General features: G+C 39.9%; 1 protein-coding gene across 1 annotated transcript in view; it reads right to left on the bottom strand.

Annotated features, from left to right (window-relative positions):
* Nucleotides 1-4,661: 4,661 nt before the first annotated feature.
* The window catches only part of LOC143041252 (uncharacterized), a 126,940-nt gene continuing 114,101 nt past the window's right edge, over nt 4,662-17,500 (bottom strand). Inside the window, exons 7-12 of the mRNA XM_076213087.1 lie at nt 16,339-16,460; nt 15,789-15,934; nt 13,965-14,288; nt 6,895-7,012; nt 5,085-5,345; nt 4,662-4,801 (exon numbers count right to left, since the gene is read on the bottom strand). Of these exons, the coding sequence (XP_076069202.1) occupies nt 4,665-4,801; nt 5,085-5,345; nt 6,895-7,012; nt 13,965-14,288; nt 15,789-15,934; nt 16,339-16,460 (1,108 nt within the window). The 3' untranslated portion in view covers nt 4,662-4,664. The remainder of the gene's footprint in view (nt 4,802-5,084; nt 5,346-6,894; nt 7,013-13,964; nt 14,289-15,788; nt 15,935-16,338; nt 16,461-17,500) is intronic.

The raw sequence follows: 17,500 nt of genomic DNA, 5'->3' as shown, positions 1-17,500 counted from the left end.
CATTCACTTTTTTCTCTTCCTTCCAAAATATCACTCTTTTTTCAAAATTCTGTATCAGACTCCTTCTCCACTTCTCCTCCATTATCTTGCGTTTTTCTTCTCCTCTCTTGATTCTGTTTCTCTCGTCTCTCATATGTTTCCCTATTTCTATTTTGCAATCAATTCTTATGAGCTTGATTCTTTTTGTCCACCACCTCTTCATCTCAAAATTTGCTATATCCCATTTTACCTTGCCCCAGCCCATCTTCCTCATTCCAGATACTATATTCGTAATTGCGAACTTTATCATCTCCCCCCTTTAAGACACATCTACTCTTCTATCCCTGCTTCCCCCTATCTCTCACTACTTCCTATATTTCCATCAGCTTATCCTGGTATTTTTTCTCGTTATAAAAAAACACAATGCATAAATAGAAAGGGGGGCTGAAAATAGATAATCCATATACTTTTAATCAAGGTCAATCTTAGAGAAATGTTTTCTTTCTTGATTTAGGAGGACCTACACAAAAGGTCTAGAACGTCTCGCCCGTCCGCTGCAAGTTATGGATAGTTTTCTGTATTAGGAATTTCTAGAAATTGACAATCTTCAATATTCAGAACAGAAAGTTCCGAAACCCAGAAAATCTCGGAAACCAGAGGCACTTTTAAACACTCGAGCATATTGCCGAATTTTTTTTTTTTTTTTTTTTCGTTCTGGATATTGGAGAGTTCCGAATTTTAGAGTTCCAATGGAAAGAATTCTGTCCGGTCAGCATCTTTGGTGCGCCACGCACTAGTGTCATTGGCATATGGATGGTTAAAGCTAAAATTTTGTGAATTACGGACTCAAGCGCTGAAATAGTATGAAATGACAAAACTTTCATTTTCCTCTAACTCGTTGTATCCCATTTCCTTTGAAAGAGTACCAACATTTCCTTTTTTTTTTTTTTTTTTGCATATATGTTAATAAAGATCCATTTTCTCTGCTTTGAAAAACCTATGAAATATCAAAAGGAACTCTGATAGTGTTGCAGATCATTGTCTTGAAGCAAGGATAGACCTGATATAGCGATGTCTTGCCTACAAACTCTGGAAACCATTAGTGCACAATGGGGGACTGAAACTCTGCCTTCCTCAACCAGACCATTCTATACTAACTTCCCAGTGTCTTAACCACTCCTCACCAACCAACATAAAATCACTAACATAAATCCAATCAAACCACAATTTCAATCACGAAATTTTTTGTTTCTACACAACAATTGTCTTGCAATGAAACATAATTTTGTAAATAAAATGGTAGTGATATGGCAATATCAAGAGGTTTAGTTGCATAGCTACAGCAACGGGATACATTGACACTTTTGAAAGTGACTGCATATCGGCCATACGTGTAAACATTCCTTATGCACCCGTTTCTATGCAATTTTATTCACAAAAGTCCCTGTTCTCACAAGAGAATTAGTGTGTATGTAAAATACTCAATAGTGAAAAGCATGCTTGCATAATTTTGATAAATCGTGGGTCAGTTTCGGGCATCCGTAATAGTAATATTCCATGCACAATACCAATCCACGTAGTACCTCATCCCTCATATACACCTACACATGTAATGTACTAAATTCTAATTCGGAGTTGTTGTGGTCCAGCGGTTAATCTGCTCGACTCACGTCCTAAAGTTCATGAGCTCAAGGCTAACCTAATGGAGTTTGACCTCTACAATGAATTAATTTACTCTTGTATATTGACCAGCTCTTCCTTCACTCCTTTTGCCTCACAGGAGGGTTTCCCTAGAATAAGTGTCTAAGGTGCAAATAACAGTGGTTAATGCATGACAGATGCCCTTTTCTCAAGAACAATTGCGACGTCATAGTGTAAGAGTGTGTTCAGCCTTTGGGTCCACTGCAGGACCGTCGGCCTATCGCTAGGAAGAGTAGAAATGGGGGGAAAATCTATACTCACCTCTCGCACCATGGATTTTGTCCCTCTATAAGTACACACACTCTATCATTCTATAAATAAAACCTCCTCCTGTCGCGCACAAAAAATCCGTTCCCCATGATTTAAGTTGTGATAATCACTTTTCCTTGGTGTGTAGTGAAGACATTTTATAGAAGTTTTATTTCTATAACAAGAGTTTCATTTCCTAGTAAAATTGTGTAAATAAATCAATATTCAGATGTGAAATTTATAACTTGAATTGCTTAACATTCCAGGAGCTTAGTCCCTTTTAGTTAATCCTCTGTATACTGATTCTTCTAAGTAATCTTCTAGTTATCTATTAGCCACCTCACCATAGTCACCAGTCCAAATATGTAAACATACACATATACTCAATGTACATGGCTCCTATACGCTCACAACCTATGCTAAATCACAACTCTAGATACAAAACACTGTATCATCGCTCCTTGTACAACACTTCATCTCCTATGCTTGGCCACACAAATGAAGCAACAACTTTCAGAATGTTTCGGTCGGCAGAATTTGAAACAGTAAGCACAAATTTCGGAATTAGTGGTCATCAAGTTTTTGTGTCATGGAAACATGATTTTGACGAAAGCTAATGAATAATTCTCGTTATATCATATAGTTTAGATGGGTCAATCATGTTTTGAGGACCAATACATTGTGAACACTTCTGCGTCATTTGTGAGGTCAATTGTGCGAGTACATGGCCTGATGCATGAAATCTTGCAAAGGCAAGTTTTCCACGTACGCAACACTTCAGTGAATATAATTCTGTTGTACATGCAAATTTGCCAAAGAAAATTTGTCCTAATATACATCATAGCCCACATGCACCGCATCACTATATAAATAAACACACAATGACGACGAACACATACCCTCATGTACACAAATTTGCCATATTGGAGATGCAAGCGTGTGATTGACATTCGATTCTCCACTCTTTTCTCGACGTCAAGTCACTTCTTTGTGTCCTAATTTTCATCACATTCAGAAAGAGTTGGAACTTCGAATGAACACCGCATTTGCAAACCTTATACAAATTTTAATATGGAACTGTAACTAAGGCGTAAGATATGTACCGTTAAAAACGCCCAGGTTCTGTTAAAGAAGTGAAATAACAAAGGCATAACTAACAGAAAATAAGGAATTGCCTCAGTTAATTCAAAACAAGGGTCGAATGAGTATCTAATCAATCACTCATTCGGTAGGGAAGAAACTTAGATTACTCGAAGTATGAATCGACCCGGTAAAAAGGAAAGGTAATCTACCGAACTAGCACGTGGTGGAAAGGTAGTTCTGCTGACAACCAAAAGATAACGAAAGGGTAGAAGGTAGAACCTACTGGGTAAAAGACGTTCTGCTAACTAACAAATGTTCAGTTATGGAGAAACTGATGTAAAATAAGGCTGAGGGGTGCTCGAGTGTGGCGAGCAGTGGGACTTGCTTGCAAGATGTATTGACACAACGAGATCGGTAGCACCGAATCGAGGTGCTGCCCTTTTTATGACTCAAAGTTCAGTTTACGAAAGTCAAAAATAACCCGTTTTGCAATCTGTTGGGTAGATGGGTACGTCGTGTAAATTATACTAACAATTTTTACAGTGATTACCTTGAAACCAAGGAGCCAAGCAGTATGAAATGATCTCAGACCTTCATTATATATTATTATGCTCATATAAAATATTCTTTTACCATTTCACATCTTCAGAATCAACCTGGGTAACCGCCAAGTGACCCGGCCTGTACCACAACCCACCATCGACCTCGTCGCAAAGCGTTCTCAAACTCTTCACCCACGAACGCTTTCATACTGGTGGGAAACAAAGGTCCTCTTCTTCTTCCTCCTCCTCCTCCTCCTCCTCCTCTTCCTCCTCCTCATCTTCCTCTTCTTTTTCATCCCCTTCCTCCCCAACATCTATAAAAAGGCCACTGTCCCCTCTCTGGTCTTCGTTGTAGATAATGTTGCCATCCAATGCGAGTAGGTCGTCGTCATCATTGTCATCGTCGGTGAAAATCATACCATCATCATCCTCGTCGTCATCACCTTTCCATTCCTCTCTCACGTCATTTTCCTCGGGACTAGCGCCTTCATTTCTCAAAAGGAAATGTTTAGCCCAACGCCTGTTTTCTAAAGAATGAGGCACATCGTCAACAAAACCACCAATGAGGTAGTCTCCGTCACTGTCAGCCATCGGATGGTCCACCAAGTTGATTTGATGGAAATTTTTGTTTTCAACGAAGAAGATTTTACTTGATTCGTTACTTGGTGGGTTTTCTCTGCGATCAAGACCACGCTTCTCAGGTGGTGTCACACGGTGTAATTTCAATTTAAGTTTGGAAGCGTTGCCCCAACGCTCCATAATGTTGCTAATGGCGGGAACAGTATAGTCATTTCCATCAACATTATTTTTGCAAACTGTCTTGTCCGTATCACTTCCCAAAGTAGTGTCATAACGCTTCTTCCGAGGCTTTTTGTTCGCTGTCACCGTATTTCTAACAACTCGAAGGTTTCTACAGCCTCCCCAGAGCTCCCCATCTAACGCCATCATGTTTGCAGTGATTCCTATGTTACTTCCATAACTCTTGAGTAATCCATCACCGATCACTATCGTGTTTCCGACAGATCCTATGGGACTTCCAGAACTCCTCCAGTCTGTTCCATCGCTTTTATTCTCCTGGAATCCTCCGGCCTCCCGTTCTTTCGCTCTGTCCTAGAGGTACATTCCGTTAACGAGATAGTCTGCGTCGTGAGCGTATGGAGATCTTCCTCGATGCCTGTGAAGACGTCTCCGAACACCTCGAAGACGACAGCCCACCAAAACGACAAGGAGTGCCGTGATGCAGACGCCTGGCGGGGGAAGACCATACAGAAATTCAGAAGATATATCTCACGTGAATTTATATCTGCATAAGACTCAAATATTCGAGAATAAACTGAGTCAGATATATTTTGAAACGACAGGCTCTTGAACTAATTCTAACGGTGATGATAAGCATCAGTATGCAAAAGGGGAATAAAAAATGCGCTTGGGATCAAAGTTTTGGTTATCATTTTGGAAGACCTATCGCTATTGGCCACTTCATTGGCGGGATATTTTTTAAATAAAATAAAAAAAATTCTCTAGGCCTACCCATTGCAAGGGCCAGCACTGCCCCAGAAGCTTGAGCCTCCTGCTCCTTAGTTTCTACCTCGAGCTCTGCAAGGTCGACCTCCAAGCGCGCCAAGGACGCGTGGGCCACTCCGTGACCAAGGTGTGTCGAGGACAAGGCCGGAGTATGACCTCCACCCTTCTTGGTACTTCCTCCCCACCTTCCGCCACCACTGTTATTGGTGGAGGAGGAAGAGGAGGAAGTTGTAGATGTTGTGGTCTTTGCTGCAACCGGTTGTCCAGCTGTTGGGAACGAGAAAGAAGACAATGGAGCTATCACAACACATAATCATGGTTCTCTGCCGTCATATTTTTTCATGTCTATTCGACCAAAAAAATTATTTCATTATTTAAAAATAACAAAGATGATTTTGTTATTCAGAAAAAATACAAAGACATGTCCAATGTAGATTTATATATTAGTGAAATTTTAGTTCAAAATATCTTATGTTACTTTTCACATGTAGTCAAACATTACTACGGAATTGAAATGTTTAGGAAGCTTACCATTTATTTGTTATTCGGGCACAAACATTATCCCATTAAGAAATCATTGTTACTCTATATATGAGAAAGTATAGATACTAATTATTGACTCAGATAGTGAAAGGATCCTTTAGGTCTTGTTAGGTACTCTGTGTATTAGATAGAATTACACATAAGTCGATTCGTAATTACTGGTATACAGTATGATTATATATCAAAATCTCCTGAAACATACACTAACTAGCTCACCCGGATCCAGTATGGCATCTTTATTAACAGTGACCTGATACAATCTGACCATGCATCAGATAGGACAGCTGCCTCACCTATCAAATAGCTGTCTCGACAATTGTTGACGACTAAGCTGCCTCCCCCACTGGTCACTTGCCAGTGAGGAATGCGTGTTGGATACCCAGATGAAAGAAAATAAAACCATCAAAAGAGCAGATGAACTCTGTTCCAATCGCCATCCAACCCTGTTATGGGTCACTAACCCACGTGTTTTGCCGTGCGTGGCATCCCTATAGGGCTTGGAGACGGGAGCCCTAAAGGCTGGGTCATGTCCCAATGTTGTGGTTGCACTGAGGTGTTCCCCTGGGACTAACAACACGCCTCTTTGATCCTCTATTCAGGGTAGGACGAGTTCTCCCTGTTGGTGCGGAGAGGCAAATCGGCTAGGCTGCTTGCCCTGATTCTTTGTGCTGGGCACTCCCTAAGTCAAGAAACTACCGCCTGGGCCGACACCGCACGGTCTTCGGCTGTCATCCCCTTGTGTCAAGGTGGTGAGTAGGTATACTTTCCCATGATCCCTGGGACTATTGAGTTGATATGTATACCCAGCTCCTCAGGAAGTTTAGACTGGATATAGTGGCTCTCACAGAGACAAGAAGACCACTTAATGGCGAGGTCAATGGTGAGAGTTACACCTACTTCTAGTCTAATGACACCCTTTTCACACTTGCAGTGTGACAGTTGGGAGACTAAATTTGATAGAGTTCATACATTATGGTATGCAATTGGCCTTGTCAAAAGTGGTTTGCCATCTCTTAGAATAAAGGCGTGACAAATGTATCGAATTAACTTGTTCAGGTTTGCTAACCATTCGAGTTTAAATGTGCCTAGCCAGCTCATTTGAACTTGTTAGAGATTTTGTTCGTTATTGTTACTAAACAGTTGGTTTATAGTTTTTCAATTTCACAGACTACTATTTCCCCAAGATTGCGAATTTATTGCCAAACAATATTCTTTCCGGACACCAATGTTCACATAAGCTTTCCTTGATGTATACACCTTTCGAATCTCTTACCTGATGAAGCATGGCTCTTCTTGACGGAGGAGGAACCTGCCGATGCTGGAGGAGGAGTTCCCGCCACGGTATGGGCACTCGTCATAGCCCCGGGGAATTGTCCGGGGACTGCACTTAACTGTGAAAAACGTATGCATACAGTATACAGTATACGGTATATATATATATATATATATATATGTATATATATGTGTGTATATATATATATATGTATATATATGTGTGTATATATATATATATATATATATATACAAACTGAGTTAAGCACCACAGCATTGTCACAATTATTAGTTTTATTTTTAATATTTTCAATTCTTCTCACTATAGTTCTGACTTTGGGAGGATGAGCATAAACGAGCTGTCCAAAGTCATCCTTTTAATAACACAATAGACGTTTCGACTTCAAGGAGTCATTCTCAGAACAATAAATTGCAATTCAACACAACACAATTAAACAGGCACAGAACAACTACATTTTCACATAATGAACAAGGTGTCGCCTTTCCATATACATGGAAAGGCTTACAATAGCGGAGTAGCGGACTATCTAAGTAAGACGACCCGCTCGCGCGGGATCGGTTTTTGTGGGAGGGGAAGAATGTCTGTAAGAAAATGAATTAGAGATATTTATTTCGTGGTGTCATGGCTTTGGAGGGAGGGGGGTTGTTCTGGGGTTTGGGAATAAGAATTGTGTGGGAGGCCATGAAAAGTTGTGGGAAGTACCCAGAGGCTAGTAAGCTATTGTACAGTGTCGTTATGTGTGAGATTATGTTGTCTGGCATACGTTTGAGTAGATGTGCATCGATGCCTGAAGGGCCGGGGGATTTGAATTTTAAAGCCGATATAGTCCCCTTTACCTCCTCCAAAACGATGGGACAGATAAGGGGATCATCTTCATCTAACTGAGAAAGATCAAAAGTCTCGTCGGGAATGAGGTGACTACACCTATTCATGAGAGTTAACACTGTGCAATGTGCTAAAGCAATGTGGCCCTTGCACAGGATGGGGTTTAAAGACCTCACTCCATGCTGACGCCAGAAAGTCAGCTTGGCGTTGGGAGGAGTGTGCAGAGTGGTTCAGATGGTTGATGACCTTGGGTGGAGGCGCAGAGCACTCCTCCAGCTGACGTTTGACCGTCCTCCAGAACTTGGAAGGGTCCGTCGCACAGATGCCGGAGATCGAGGCCATTAATTGCTCCTCCTCACGATGTGACTCGATGTAGAGGGACTTCCTCAGGTTCCTCTGTAGCCAGTGCATGCCTTGTAGGATAGCGTCACGGACCTCTAGGGGTGCTTGTAATAGGTCTGTAAATCTGTTCTGTAGTGCAATGCGTAGTCTGTTAGTGCGCATAAAAGCGGTAAACGTGGCAACCTTGCGGTGCTTTGTTCTAGGAATGTGCTTTTTTACAGCGTTTTTGACAAAATTTGTAAGTGAGCGCCATTCCTGCTTTATCGCTGCATGTGGAGCGTTGTTCATGTTTGTGTTGGTATATGTCGTAAGTGTGTTTTTGAAGCCTTCCCAGTCGGCCTGTCTGTAGCGTAACCAAGGCTCACTGGGAATAAGGATGGGTGAGGTGGAGATGCGAAGGATTAAGGGTATGTGGTTGGAGAGGGTGGGGGCACAGGGTGAGATAGTTGAGTTGAGGAAGAAAGCTTGGTTGTTGGAGAACACCAGGTCGGGCTTACCCTGCAATCCATGTCCTATGAATGTGGGAAAGCCCAGACCTAGGAACTTCAGCCGGTAAAGTATAATGAGAGAATGAAGTTGCTGACTCACTGAGCTGCTGCTGTGCGTTCCAGGGCTCCAGGCAGTATGTCTGCAGTTGAAGTCAACAATGAAAAAGGTTGGGACTTTGTATGACATCACCTTGGCAATATCAACAAAGGGGGAGAAGGGGTAACGGGGAGGGCGGTAGAGGGTACACAGGAAGATGGGACCGCTAATAGTGCTCAACGTGATCGCGAGCATCTGCTCATAGTGAAAGTGATCAAGTATTGTTGCCTGAAGGGACTTCCTGGCTAGAATACAGACGCCCGAGTGCAAAGTAAGACCCCCGACTCCAAGTGTTGAAACCTTGGATCTTGGGGAGAGAGTCGGGGGCTGGATCACCCATCGAAATCAAGCAAATGACATCAGGACCGTGTCTGGCAATCTCTAACAAGGTGCTGGTCCTTTGTGGGGTCCGGCTACGAACGTTCTGGTAGAACACACGTAAATCCAGTCTATCCATGGGAATAGTTGGCTTCAGTGAGTCCTACTAATTGGAGGGAGTTTTGGAAGGAAATTTAGTTAGCATTAGGAGCTTGGAGGGTAAGCACATCGCTGACGGATGAGGATGAGGATGCACTAGTGTGTGGGTCGTCAACCTGACTCGAGCTGATCGCCTCAGGGGAGGGGGGAGGGGGAGGGGAGGGGTAGGGGGAGTCGGAGCAGTAGGCAATGCAAGAGGGGTGGACACAATCCCACTATTGGTGGGATTAGTTCTCACATGTCTTGAGAAGCTATTGAATAAGGGAATAGCCGTTACCATATTAGATTGAATATTAATGGTAGGAGCCCATTCCCTAATATACATAGCCTCTAACATTCTTAATTTTCTAACACCATTACATTGTGTAACTACTTCAGTGTTGTTAACAACGGTTGCTCTATCAAGGGTAGACTGGTACTCGTGCCGAAAATTATTTCTAATCGCTCCCTGTTGGAGATGGAGCGTTAGGCGACGGCTGAGACTACAATTCGCCTAAGTCTCTGAGGTACAGTAGTTACGCAATGTAATGATGTTAGAGAATTAAAAATGTTAGAGGCTATGTATATTAGGGAATGGGCCATTTATATTCAATCTAATATGGTAACTGCCATTCCCTTCTTCAATAGCTCCTCAAGACGTGTGAGAACTAATCCTACCAATAGTGGGATTGTGTCCACCCCTCTCGCATTGCCTACTGCCCCTTCTCCCCCTCCCCCTCCTCTAAGGCGATCAGCTCGGGTCAGGTCGACAGCCCACACACTATTGTAAGCCTTTCCATGTACATGGAAAGGCGTCACCTTGTTCATTCTGTGAAAATGTAGTTGTTCAGTTTAATTGTATTGTGTTAAATTGTAATTCATTATTTTGAGAATGACTCCTTGAGGTCGAAACGTCAAATTTTGTGTTATTAAAATGGATAACTTAGGACAGCTCGTTTATGCTTATCCTCCCAAAGTCAGAACTATGGTGAGGAGAACTGAAAATATTAAAAAGAAAATTAATCATTGTGACAGTGCTGTGGTGTTTAACTCAGTTTGCATTATAGAGGACCTGCGCCCCAAGTATACGATATATATATATATATATATATATATATATATATATATATATATATATATATATATATATATATATATATATATATATATGTTTGTGTTATTATGACATGTGGAAATAAAGTTTATTTCCAAATGTCATAATGACACAAACACTTGTCGGAAAACTACATAACTTAACATAAGAATGAAGGAGACTACAAGAGACCATAAGGCCTATACTAGGCAGCTCCATATCCATCACCACCTGTCATCTCCATCCGTAAAGTTGCCTAATCGTTTCTTAAAACAACGAATAGTTTCAGCGCTCACTACATGGTTTCTAAGTCTATTCCATTCGTTGACCACCCTGTTAGTAAACCAATTCTTGCCTATTTCCTTTTTAAATCTAATTTGCCCAGTTTGAATCCATTACTGCGAGTCCTGCCCTGTTGATTTAATATGATGACCTTGTTTGTATCACCCTTGTTAAAGCCTATGATCACTTGAACACCTCTATTAGATCACCCCGCACTCTGCGTCTTTCCAGAGAGTGTAAGTTAAGGTGCCTAAGCCTCTCTTCGTAAGGCAAATTTCTGAGTCCATATATGATTTTTGTCATTCTTCTCTGTACTGATTCTAGTGAACTGATGTCCATTCTGTAGGACAGAGACCAAAACTGTACCGCATAGTCAAGGGTGGGTCTAACTATCGCTAGATAGAGTTTGATAATTACCTCTGTACTATTCGTTACCGCCCTAGCAATGAAACCTAATGTTCTGTTAGCTTTATTCCTGGCCCTAATGTACTGTTTCTTGGTTTTAAGGTCCGGACTCACTAGAACTCCCAAGTCTCTCTCGCACTCAGTTTTCTCTAAAAGCGTGTTATCTAAGCTGTTTCTATTTACGGGGTTGTGCAGCCCTACGTTTAACACGCTACACTTAGAGATATTGAAGTTCATTTGTCATTTCACCGACCATGTGAATAATTAATTTGTCAAGATCATCCTGCAGAATCTCTGCGTCTTCTCCTGGCCTAATTAGGCGTCCTATTTTAGTGTCGTCCGCAAACTTATTAACATCACTATTTATCCCATCGTCTAAGTTGTTTATGTACATAATGAACAACAAGGGACCCAAAACAGAGTCCTGAGGAACCTCACTAGTAACATTGCCCTACCTAGATTTTACTCATTTATGGTGACCCGCTGCTTTCTGTTACTAATCCAAGCTCTAATCCATTCTAACACTTTTCCTCCTATGCCATGGGCTTTGATTTTATTTAGTAGTCTTTGGTGTGCCACCTTGTCGAACACTTTGCTAAAGTCAAGGTAAATAACATCGTAATTATCATTGTTATCTGACACCTTATATACTTTAGTGTAAAAGGATAGAAGATTAGTCACACATGACTTACCCTTGGAGAAACCATGCTGTGTGTCAGGAATTAAATTATGTCTTTCGGTGTGTTCTCTGAGTCTATTTACTATTACTGATTCAAGCATTTTTCCTATAACCGATGTCAAACTGATTGGCCTGTAGTTACATATAGACGATTTATCTCCATTCTTAAAAGCAGGAACAACGTTAACCTGCCTCCAAGCAGTAGGCACAAAACCAGTGTCTACCGATTTATTAAATATTTCAGTTAACTGGCCGCAAATTTAAAATTTACACTCCTTAAGCATTCTCGGAAATATTTCGTCTGAACCCGGAGATTTTGTACCTTTAAGTCTTTCAATCTGCTTAACTACCTCTGATTTACTAATGCTGATATTAGATAGACTACTTTCTTCATCCCCACTGAAAATCGGATCGCAGTCAGTTACCTTATCTAACCTCACTTCTTTTTTCCTCCGTTTGTATCATGACATTTTCATCGTTTTTTTTTTTTTTTTTTTTTTTTTTTTTGAGAGGGAGATGAAAGAAACCCTTAAGGTTGGATCTAGCTTGACTGGCAACCTTAATTTCATAATTACGTTTCGCTGCACGTGTATTCTTTTTAACCAGCTTTGCCATTTCGTTATATCTTGATCTAAGGTGTGTCTCCCCGTTTTTTTTTTTTCTTTTTTTTTTTTTTTTACGTAAAGTCCTCTTTTCATTCCGATAAAGGATTTAATGAAATACAGTCCATACCATGCTTCTCGTAAGTGCCCTCGGCGGAACGATTAGTCCTTGAACTAAGTAGTTCCGTTTTGTAGGGTCACGGTAGCGTGACGGTACGGTCTTCGTCTTATAAGAAGCAAGCCACTCAGGCGAGGGTTCTAATCCCGATAGGAGATTTTTTCCATATATATATATATATATATATATATACCGGTATATGTATATCTATATGTATATATTTATATATATATATATATATATATATATATATATATATATATATATATATATATATATACCGGTATATGTATATCTATATGTATATGTATATGTATAGATAGAGTGGTGTAGGTAAAGTCCAGGAAGGAGCAGAAGTACTTTATTCTCCAACGTTTCGACAGAGTCTTCTTTAGAGAGATAATGGTACAGGCAAATTGAGATACATTGCTTATATACTTACTAAGCGGATCATCTCACAGGTCGCCTTGGGATAGAGTTCGCTGTATGCTCCCCCTTGATGATCAATTTTGCTGTTACATGTGCTAAGTTTACAAACCCTTTTCTATGACTGGTTGAAATAATTTCCAAATTCCTCGCAAGAATAGGGATAGATATCGTAAACTCCTCAGGACAGAATACAAGTGATATTTTGTCCAATAACCACCACACGGGAGAGAAAAATGAAAACAGCGTGGTTTACAAGATTCTATGTGGTGGATGCGGTGCACCCTATTTCGGAGAAACTTCACGAGGAATTACAAAAAATATATATACGAACACAAGAATGACATGCGACACCACAGAACATCTAATTCGTTAGTAATACACGCTACACAACACGGTCATATGCCTAATTGGAACAGCATCAAAATCTTACACACCGGTATGAAAAAGACGACAAGAAAAACTATCGAAGCTGCATATATCAACACATTTATTTCAACCAATCATAGAGAAGGGTTTGTAAACTTAGCACATGTAACAACAAGATTGATCATCAAGGGGGCGCATACAGCGAACCCTATCCCTAGGCGACCTGTGAAATGATCCGCTTAGTAAATATATAAGCAATGTATCTCAATTTGCCTGTACCATTATCTCTCTGAAGAAGACTGTCAAAACGTAAGAGAACAAAGTACTTCTGCTCCTTCCTGGATTTACCTACACCCCTCTATCCATACATTTGTCTTTTCTCTTATCGAATATGTATATGTATATGTATATGTATATGCATATGTATATGTATATGTATATATATATGTATATGTATATGTATATGTATATGTATATGTATATGTATATGTATATGTATATGTATATGTATATGTATATGTATATGTATATGTACGTGTGCGCTATATGTATATCAGCGGGATGAGAATAGGGACGATATTTTATACCATATACAATGTTCACCGAAGGTGTAATTGCTGTATAGTTATCTGGAGTTTTTCACACAAATCATGAATTAGATGCTTTATGTGTTGAAGTAGTTTTGTTGACACGAGTCATCTCTTAATTCCCTTTAGCATAAGGTCCTGCCTTCAAATGAATAAGATCCCTTGGCAATATCCAATACACAATCTAATTACGTCATAATAGTGATGTGGTCAATAAATATTTTTCACAACTTCGACTCGAATTCTTTCCACAAGCTAAGTAAAAAATAAAATTTCTCACCTCAGCATTTTTCTCACTCGCTGGAACCTTCATCGGAGCTTCAGACAACTTTTGCATTGAATGTTGCTGCTGCTGCTGTGGTAGTTGTTGTTGTTGCTGCTGTAGCTGTTGCTGAGAGTTTTGTGACTGAGGCTGCTGAGGTTGCTGCTGTTGGGATAGGAGAGGAGGTGGAGGTTGCTGTTGCTGCTGTTGGGGCTGGTACAAGCGGGGCATCTCCTGGGGTTGTTGAAGAGGGAGCTGACCGTGGGCTTGAGGGTAGTGCTGTTGGAGGTTTGGGTGTTGGTGCTGGGATGGGTAGTTGCTGTCGTCATACCAAACAGGCGGCTGTTGGAGATGAAAAAATCCGTTGTAAAGCACACGGGTAGATAGATATATGTATATATATACATACACATATACATGTGTATGTATATGAACACACACACACACACATATATATACATATATATATATATATATACATATATATATACATGTTACATATATACATATTTGTACAACACTGAATGGGTCCCAGTAAACAGATTTACATCTATCAACCACAATTCACTTTAATTCTAAGCCATCAGCATCGCAATGTTGATGGCTTAGACTTAAAGTAAACTGTGGTTGATAAACGTACATTCGAGTATATATATGTATATATACATATATATATATATATATATATATATATATATATATATACATATATAATATATATATATACATATATATATATATATGTATATGTATATACATATGTATACATATATACATATGTATACATATATACATATGTATGTATATATATATACACGTATATATATATATATATATATATATATATATATATATATATATATATATATGCCCCCATCAATCTCCAATGTGGTCTAGCCCAATGGTTAGTCCTTCCCCTATCTCACTTTAGGGAGCCCCAAAGCGGGACAGGCGTCTCACCTTATTTCCTTCCCGCATTACTCTGTGTATGCATATCTATATTCTTATAATCTTTTCTTTCCTTGTACTTTTGAACTAAAGATGTAATAAACGAAAACTCTCTACTTCGTTTAGTTTCCCTTTCATTGTGGTTACTCTTGTATAAATGAACACAAGTTACCAGTGTTCCTTATGAGCATATGCATATATATATATATATATATATATATATATATATATATATATATATATATATATATATATATATACGAGAAATTCGCTAGTGGACAGCGACATTAATCAGATAATTTTATGACCGTCGCGCAAGGACTCGAACCTGCGCTGTACATGACAAAAGGCCGCATGACCGCCGCCTTACTCCGCTCAACCACTGATGCTTAAAATCGTACGAACTCAGAACACTTACTGGTTCTCGAGATTGAGAAGGTCACTACCTGCAACCCTATTCTCATTTTTACCATACGACCAAGCACGCTTGTGGGACGGGTAAGGACCAGATCGAATCCTTTTCACGCTTCTCGCCATTGTAACCATACGAGAAATTCGCTAGTGGACAGCGACATTAATCAGATAATTTTATGACCGTCGCGCAAGGACTCGAACCTGCGCGACGTGAAGAAACCTGCCGTTGGTATATATATATATATATAAATATATATATATATATATATATATATATATATATATATATATACAGTATATATATATATATATATATAAATATATATATATATACATGCATTCAGATTTTTTTCAAATACAAGTTTGTGTGTGTGTGTGTGTGTGTGTGTGTGTGTGTGTGTGTGTGTGTGTGTGTGTGTGTGTGTGTGTGTGTGTGTGTGTGTGTGTGTGTGTATGTGTTCGGGCGTGCGAACGACTCACCCCTTGAGAGCGCTGGGAATGGGGTCGAAGTGGCGGGCGAAGGTCTGGGCGTTGCTGTGACGGAGCGTCGTACTCGGGGTTGGTGTGGGGATTGTAGCCCTGCAGACGAGATCCCACTCCAATGCTTCGGTAATCATCCCTGGTGTCTGCAAGTTCGAAAACATTACTACCTATTTAAGAGTACTTGTGGTACCTAGTCTACACCATCACGAAATAGGCTCACCATATTTTGATGTTGGACTTTATCGTTAGTTTAGGCTCAGAGGATATGCGTGGCTTGCATGAACAGTATTTTTTTTTTTTTTTTTGCTCTCTGTAAGTGGAATATGTGAATAGCCGCTGCATGAGAATGGCATCATATATCTTCTAGGTTTGTATAAGGAATTATTCATTTCCATGATATGAAGTAATTTTCAGAATCTCAAATATCACCTCTGGTAACTCAGAATAGTGGACCGTCTATCTACAACAACAGCGAAACACCAAGATTCCCAGTTCGGCCCATTTCTTTAGTTCCCCTGTATTTTCTATTTTCATTTAAATGACATACCTGCCATCGTGCCGTCATATCTGGTATTGTGCCAGGCATTACGTTGTCCGTAGTCATAATACGAGCTTGGAGGCAGACGATTGCGGTCGTAAGCAGAATTATCCTCAGGCGAGTATTCACGCCTGGAAAAGAAAACGGTTTTTTAAATCTTTTAAGAAAACTATAAATATACAGGTATGACTTTATATTATCATAAAATCATTCCCATCGACTAAAAAAGGGATCAAGCACAATTATCAAGTGCTTTACATTTGATATCGTATGTATTTTACTTTTATATACCTACTACTAGCATATGCTTGTGAATGAATGCGTAAAAACAATGTATCTTTATGGAAATATTTGTGGGAATGAATTTATTGAACAGTAACCCTTAACTAGTTCTCGTAAAAGTCATACATACCTATTACCAAATGGTCTCTTCCCACTTATAAGGGAGATGCCAGCCATGCCGTGCATTTAACTTTCATTTATCCTACACTCATCCACCACCCATTTGTTTACGTTTTTATCTTAGAGCCTCTTGTAGATGAAGGGACATCCCTGACTCCCGTCCACTGCCTAGGCCGAAAGCATTGCAGCAAATACAACACCTCCACAAAAAAAACCGAGAGCCAAAGCTGGTTTACCATCGCATTTTCATTACGTGGCGACTCTCCTTGCCTACTCACGAATGATTAGAGAAGACTAGGATATGTACCTTAGTGCCGCGTCGATGTATCATCCATCTACACCCAGTTTCTACTCGCATCTATCATTTGACCTCTCATTTTCCTACTCAACAGACATTCCCCTTTTACCCGCGTCAATGTATCATCCATCTACACCCAGTTTCTACTCACATCTATCATTTGATCTCTCATTTTCCTACTCAACAGACATTCCCCCTTTACCCGCGTCAATGTATCATCCATTCACACCCAGTTTCTACTCACATCTATCATTTGACCTCTCATTTTCCTACTCAACAGACATTCCCCTTTTACCCAAGGCATTTTCATGTTATATATACATCTTTTTCTCGTTTCCCCCTCAAGTTCACTCCATTCATATCTTCCTTCCATTCTCTTTTTGCTAGCCTTTCTTCACTCTTTATTTTTGTAAGTCCAAAACATCCAATATTATTTGATCAACCTTATCTGCCACCCCTTTTTCCATCCCG

Source organism: Oratosquilla oratoria, chromosome 30, assembly GCF_046742065.1.
Source record: "Oratosquilla oratoria isolate Oo_2021 chromosome 30, ASM4674206v1, whole genome shotgun sequence".
In the NCBI taxonomy this organism is placed as follows: Eukaryota; Metazoa; Arthropoda; class Malacostraca; order Stomatopoda; family Squillidae; genus Oratosquilla; species Oratosquilla oratoria.
Note: the sequence above shows the minus strand (reverse complement) of the source record. Positions and strands in the feature narration are given on the sequence as shown.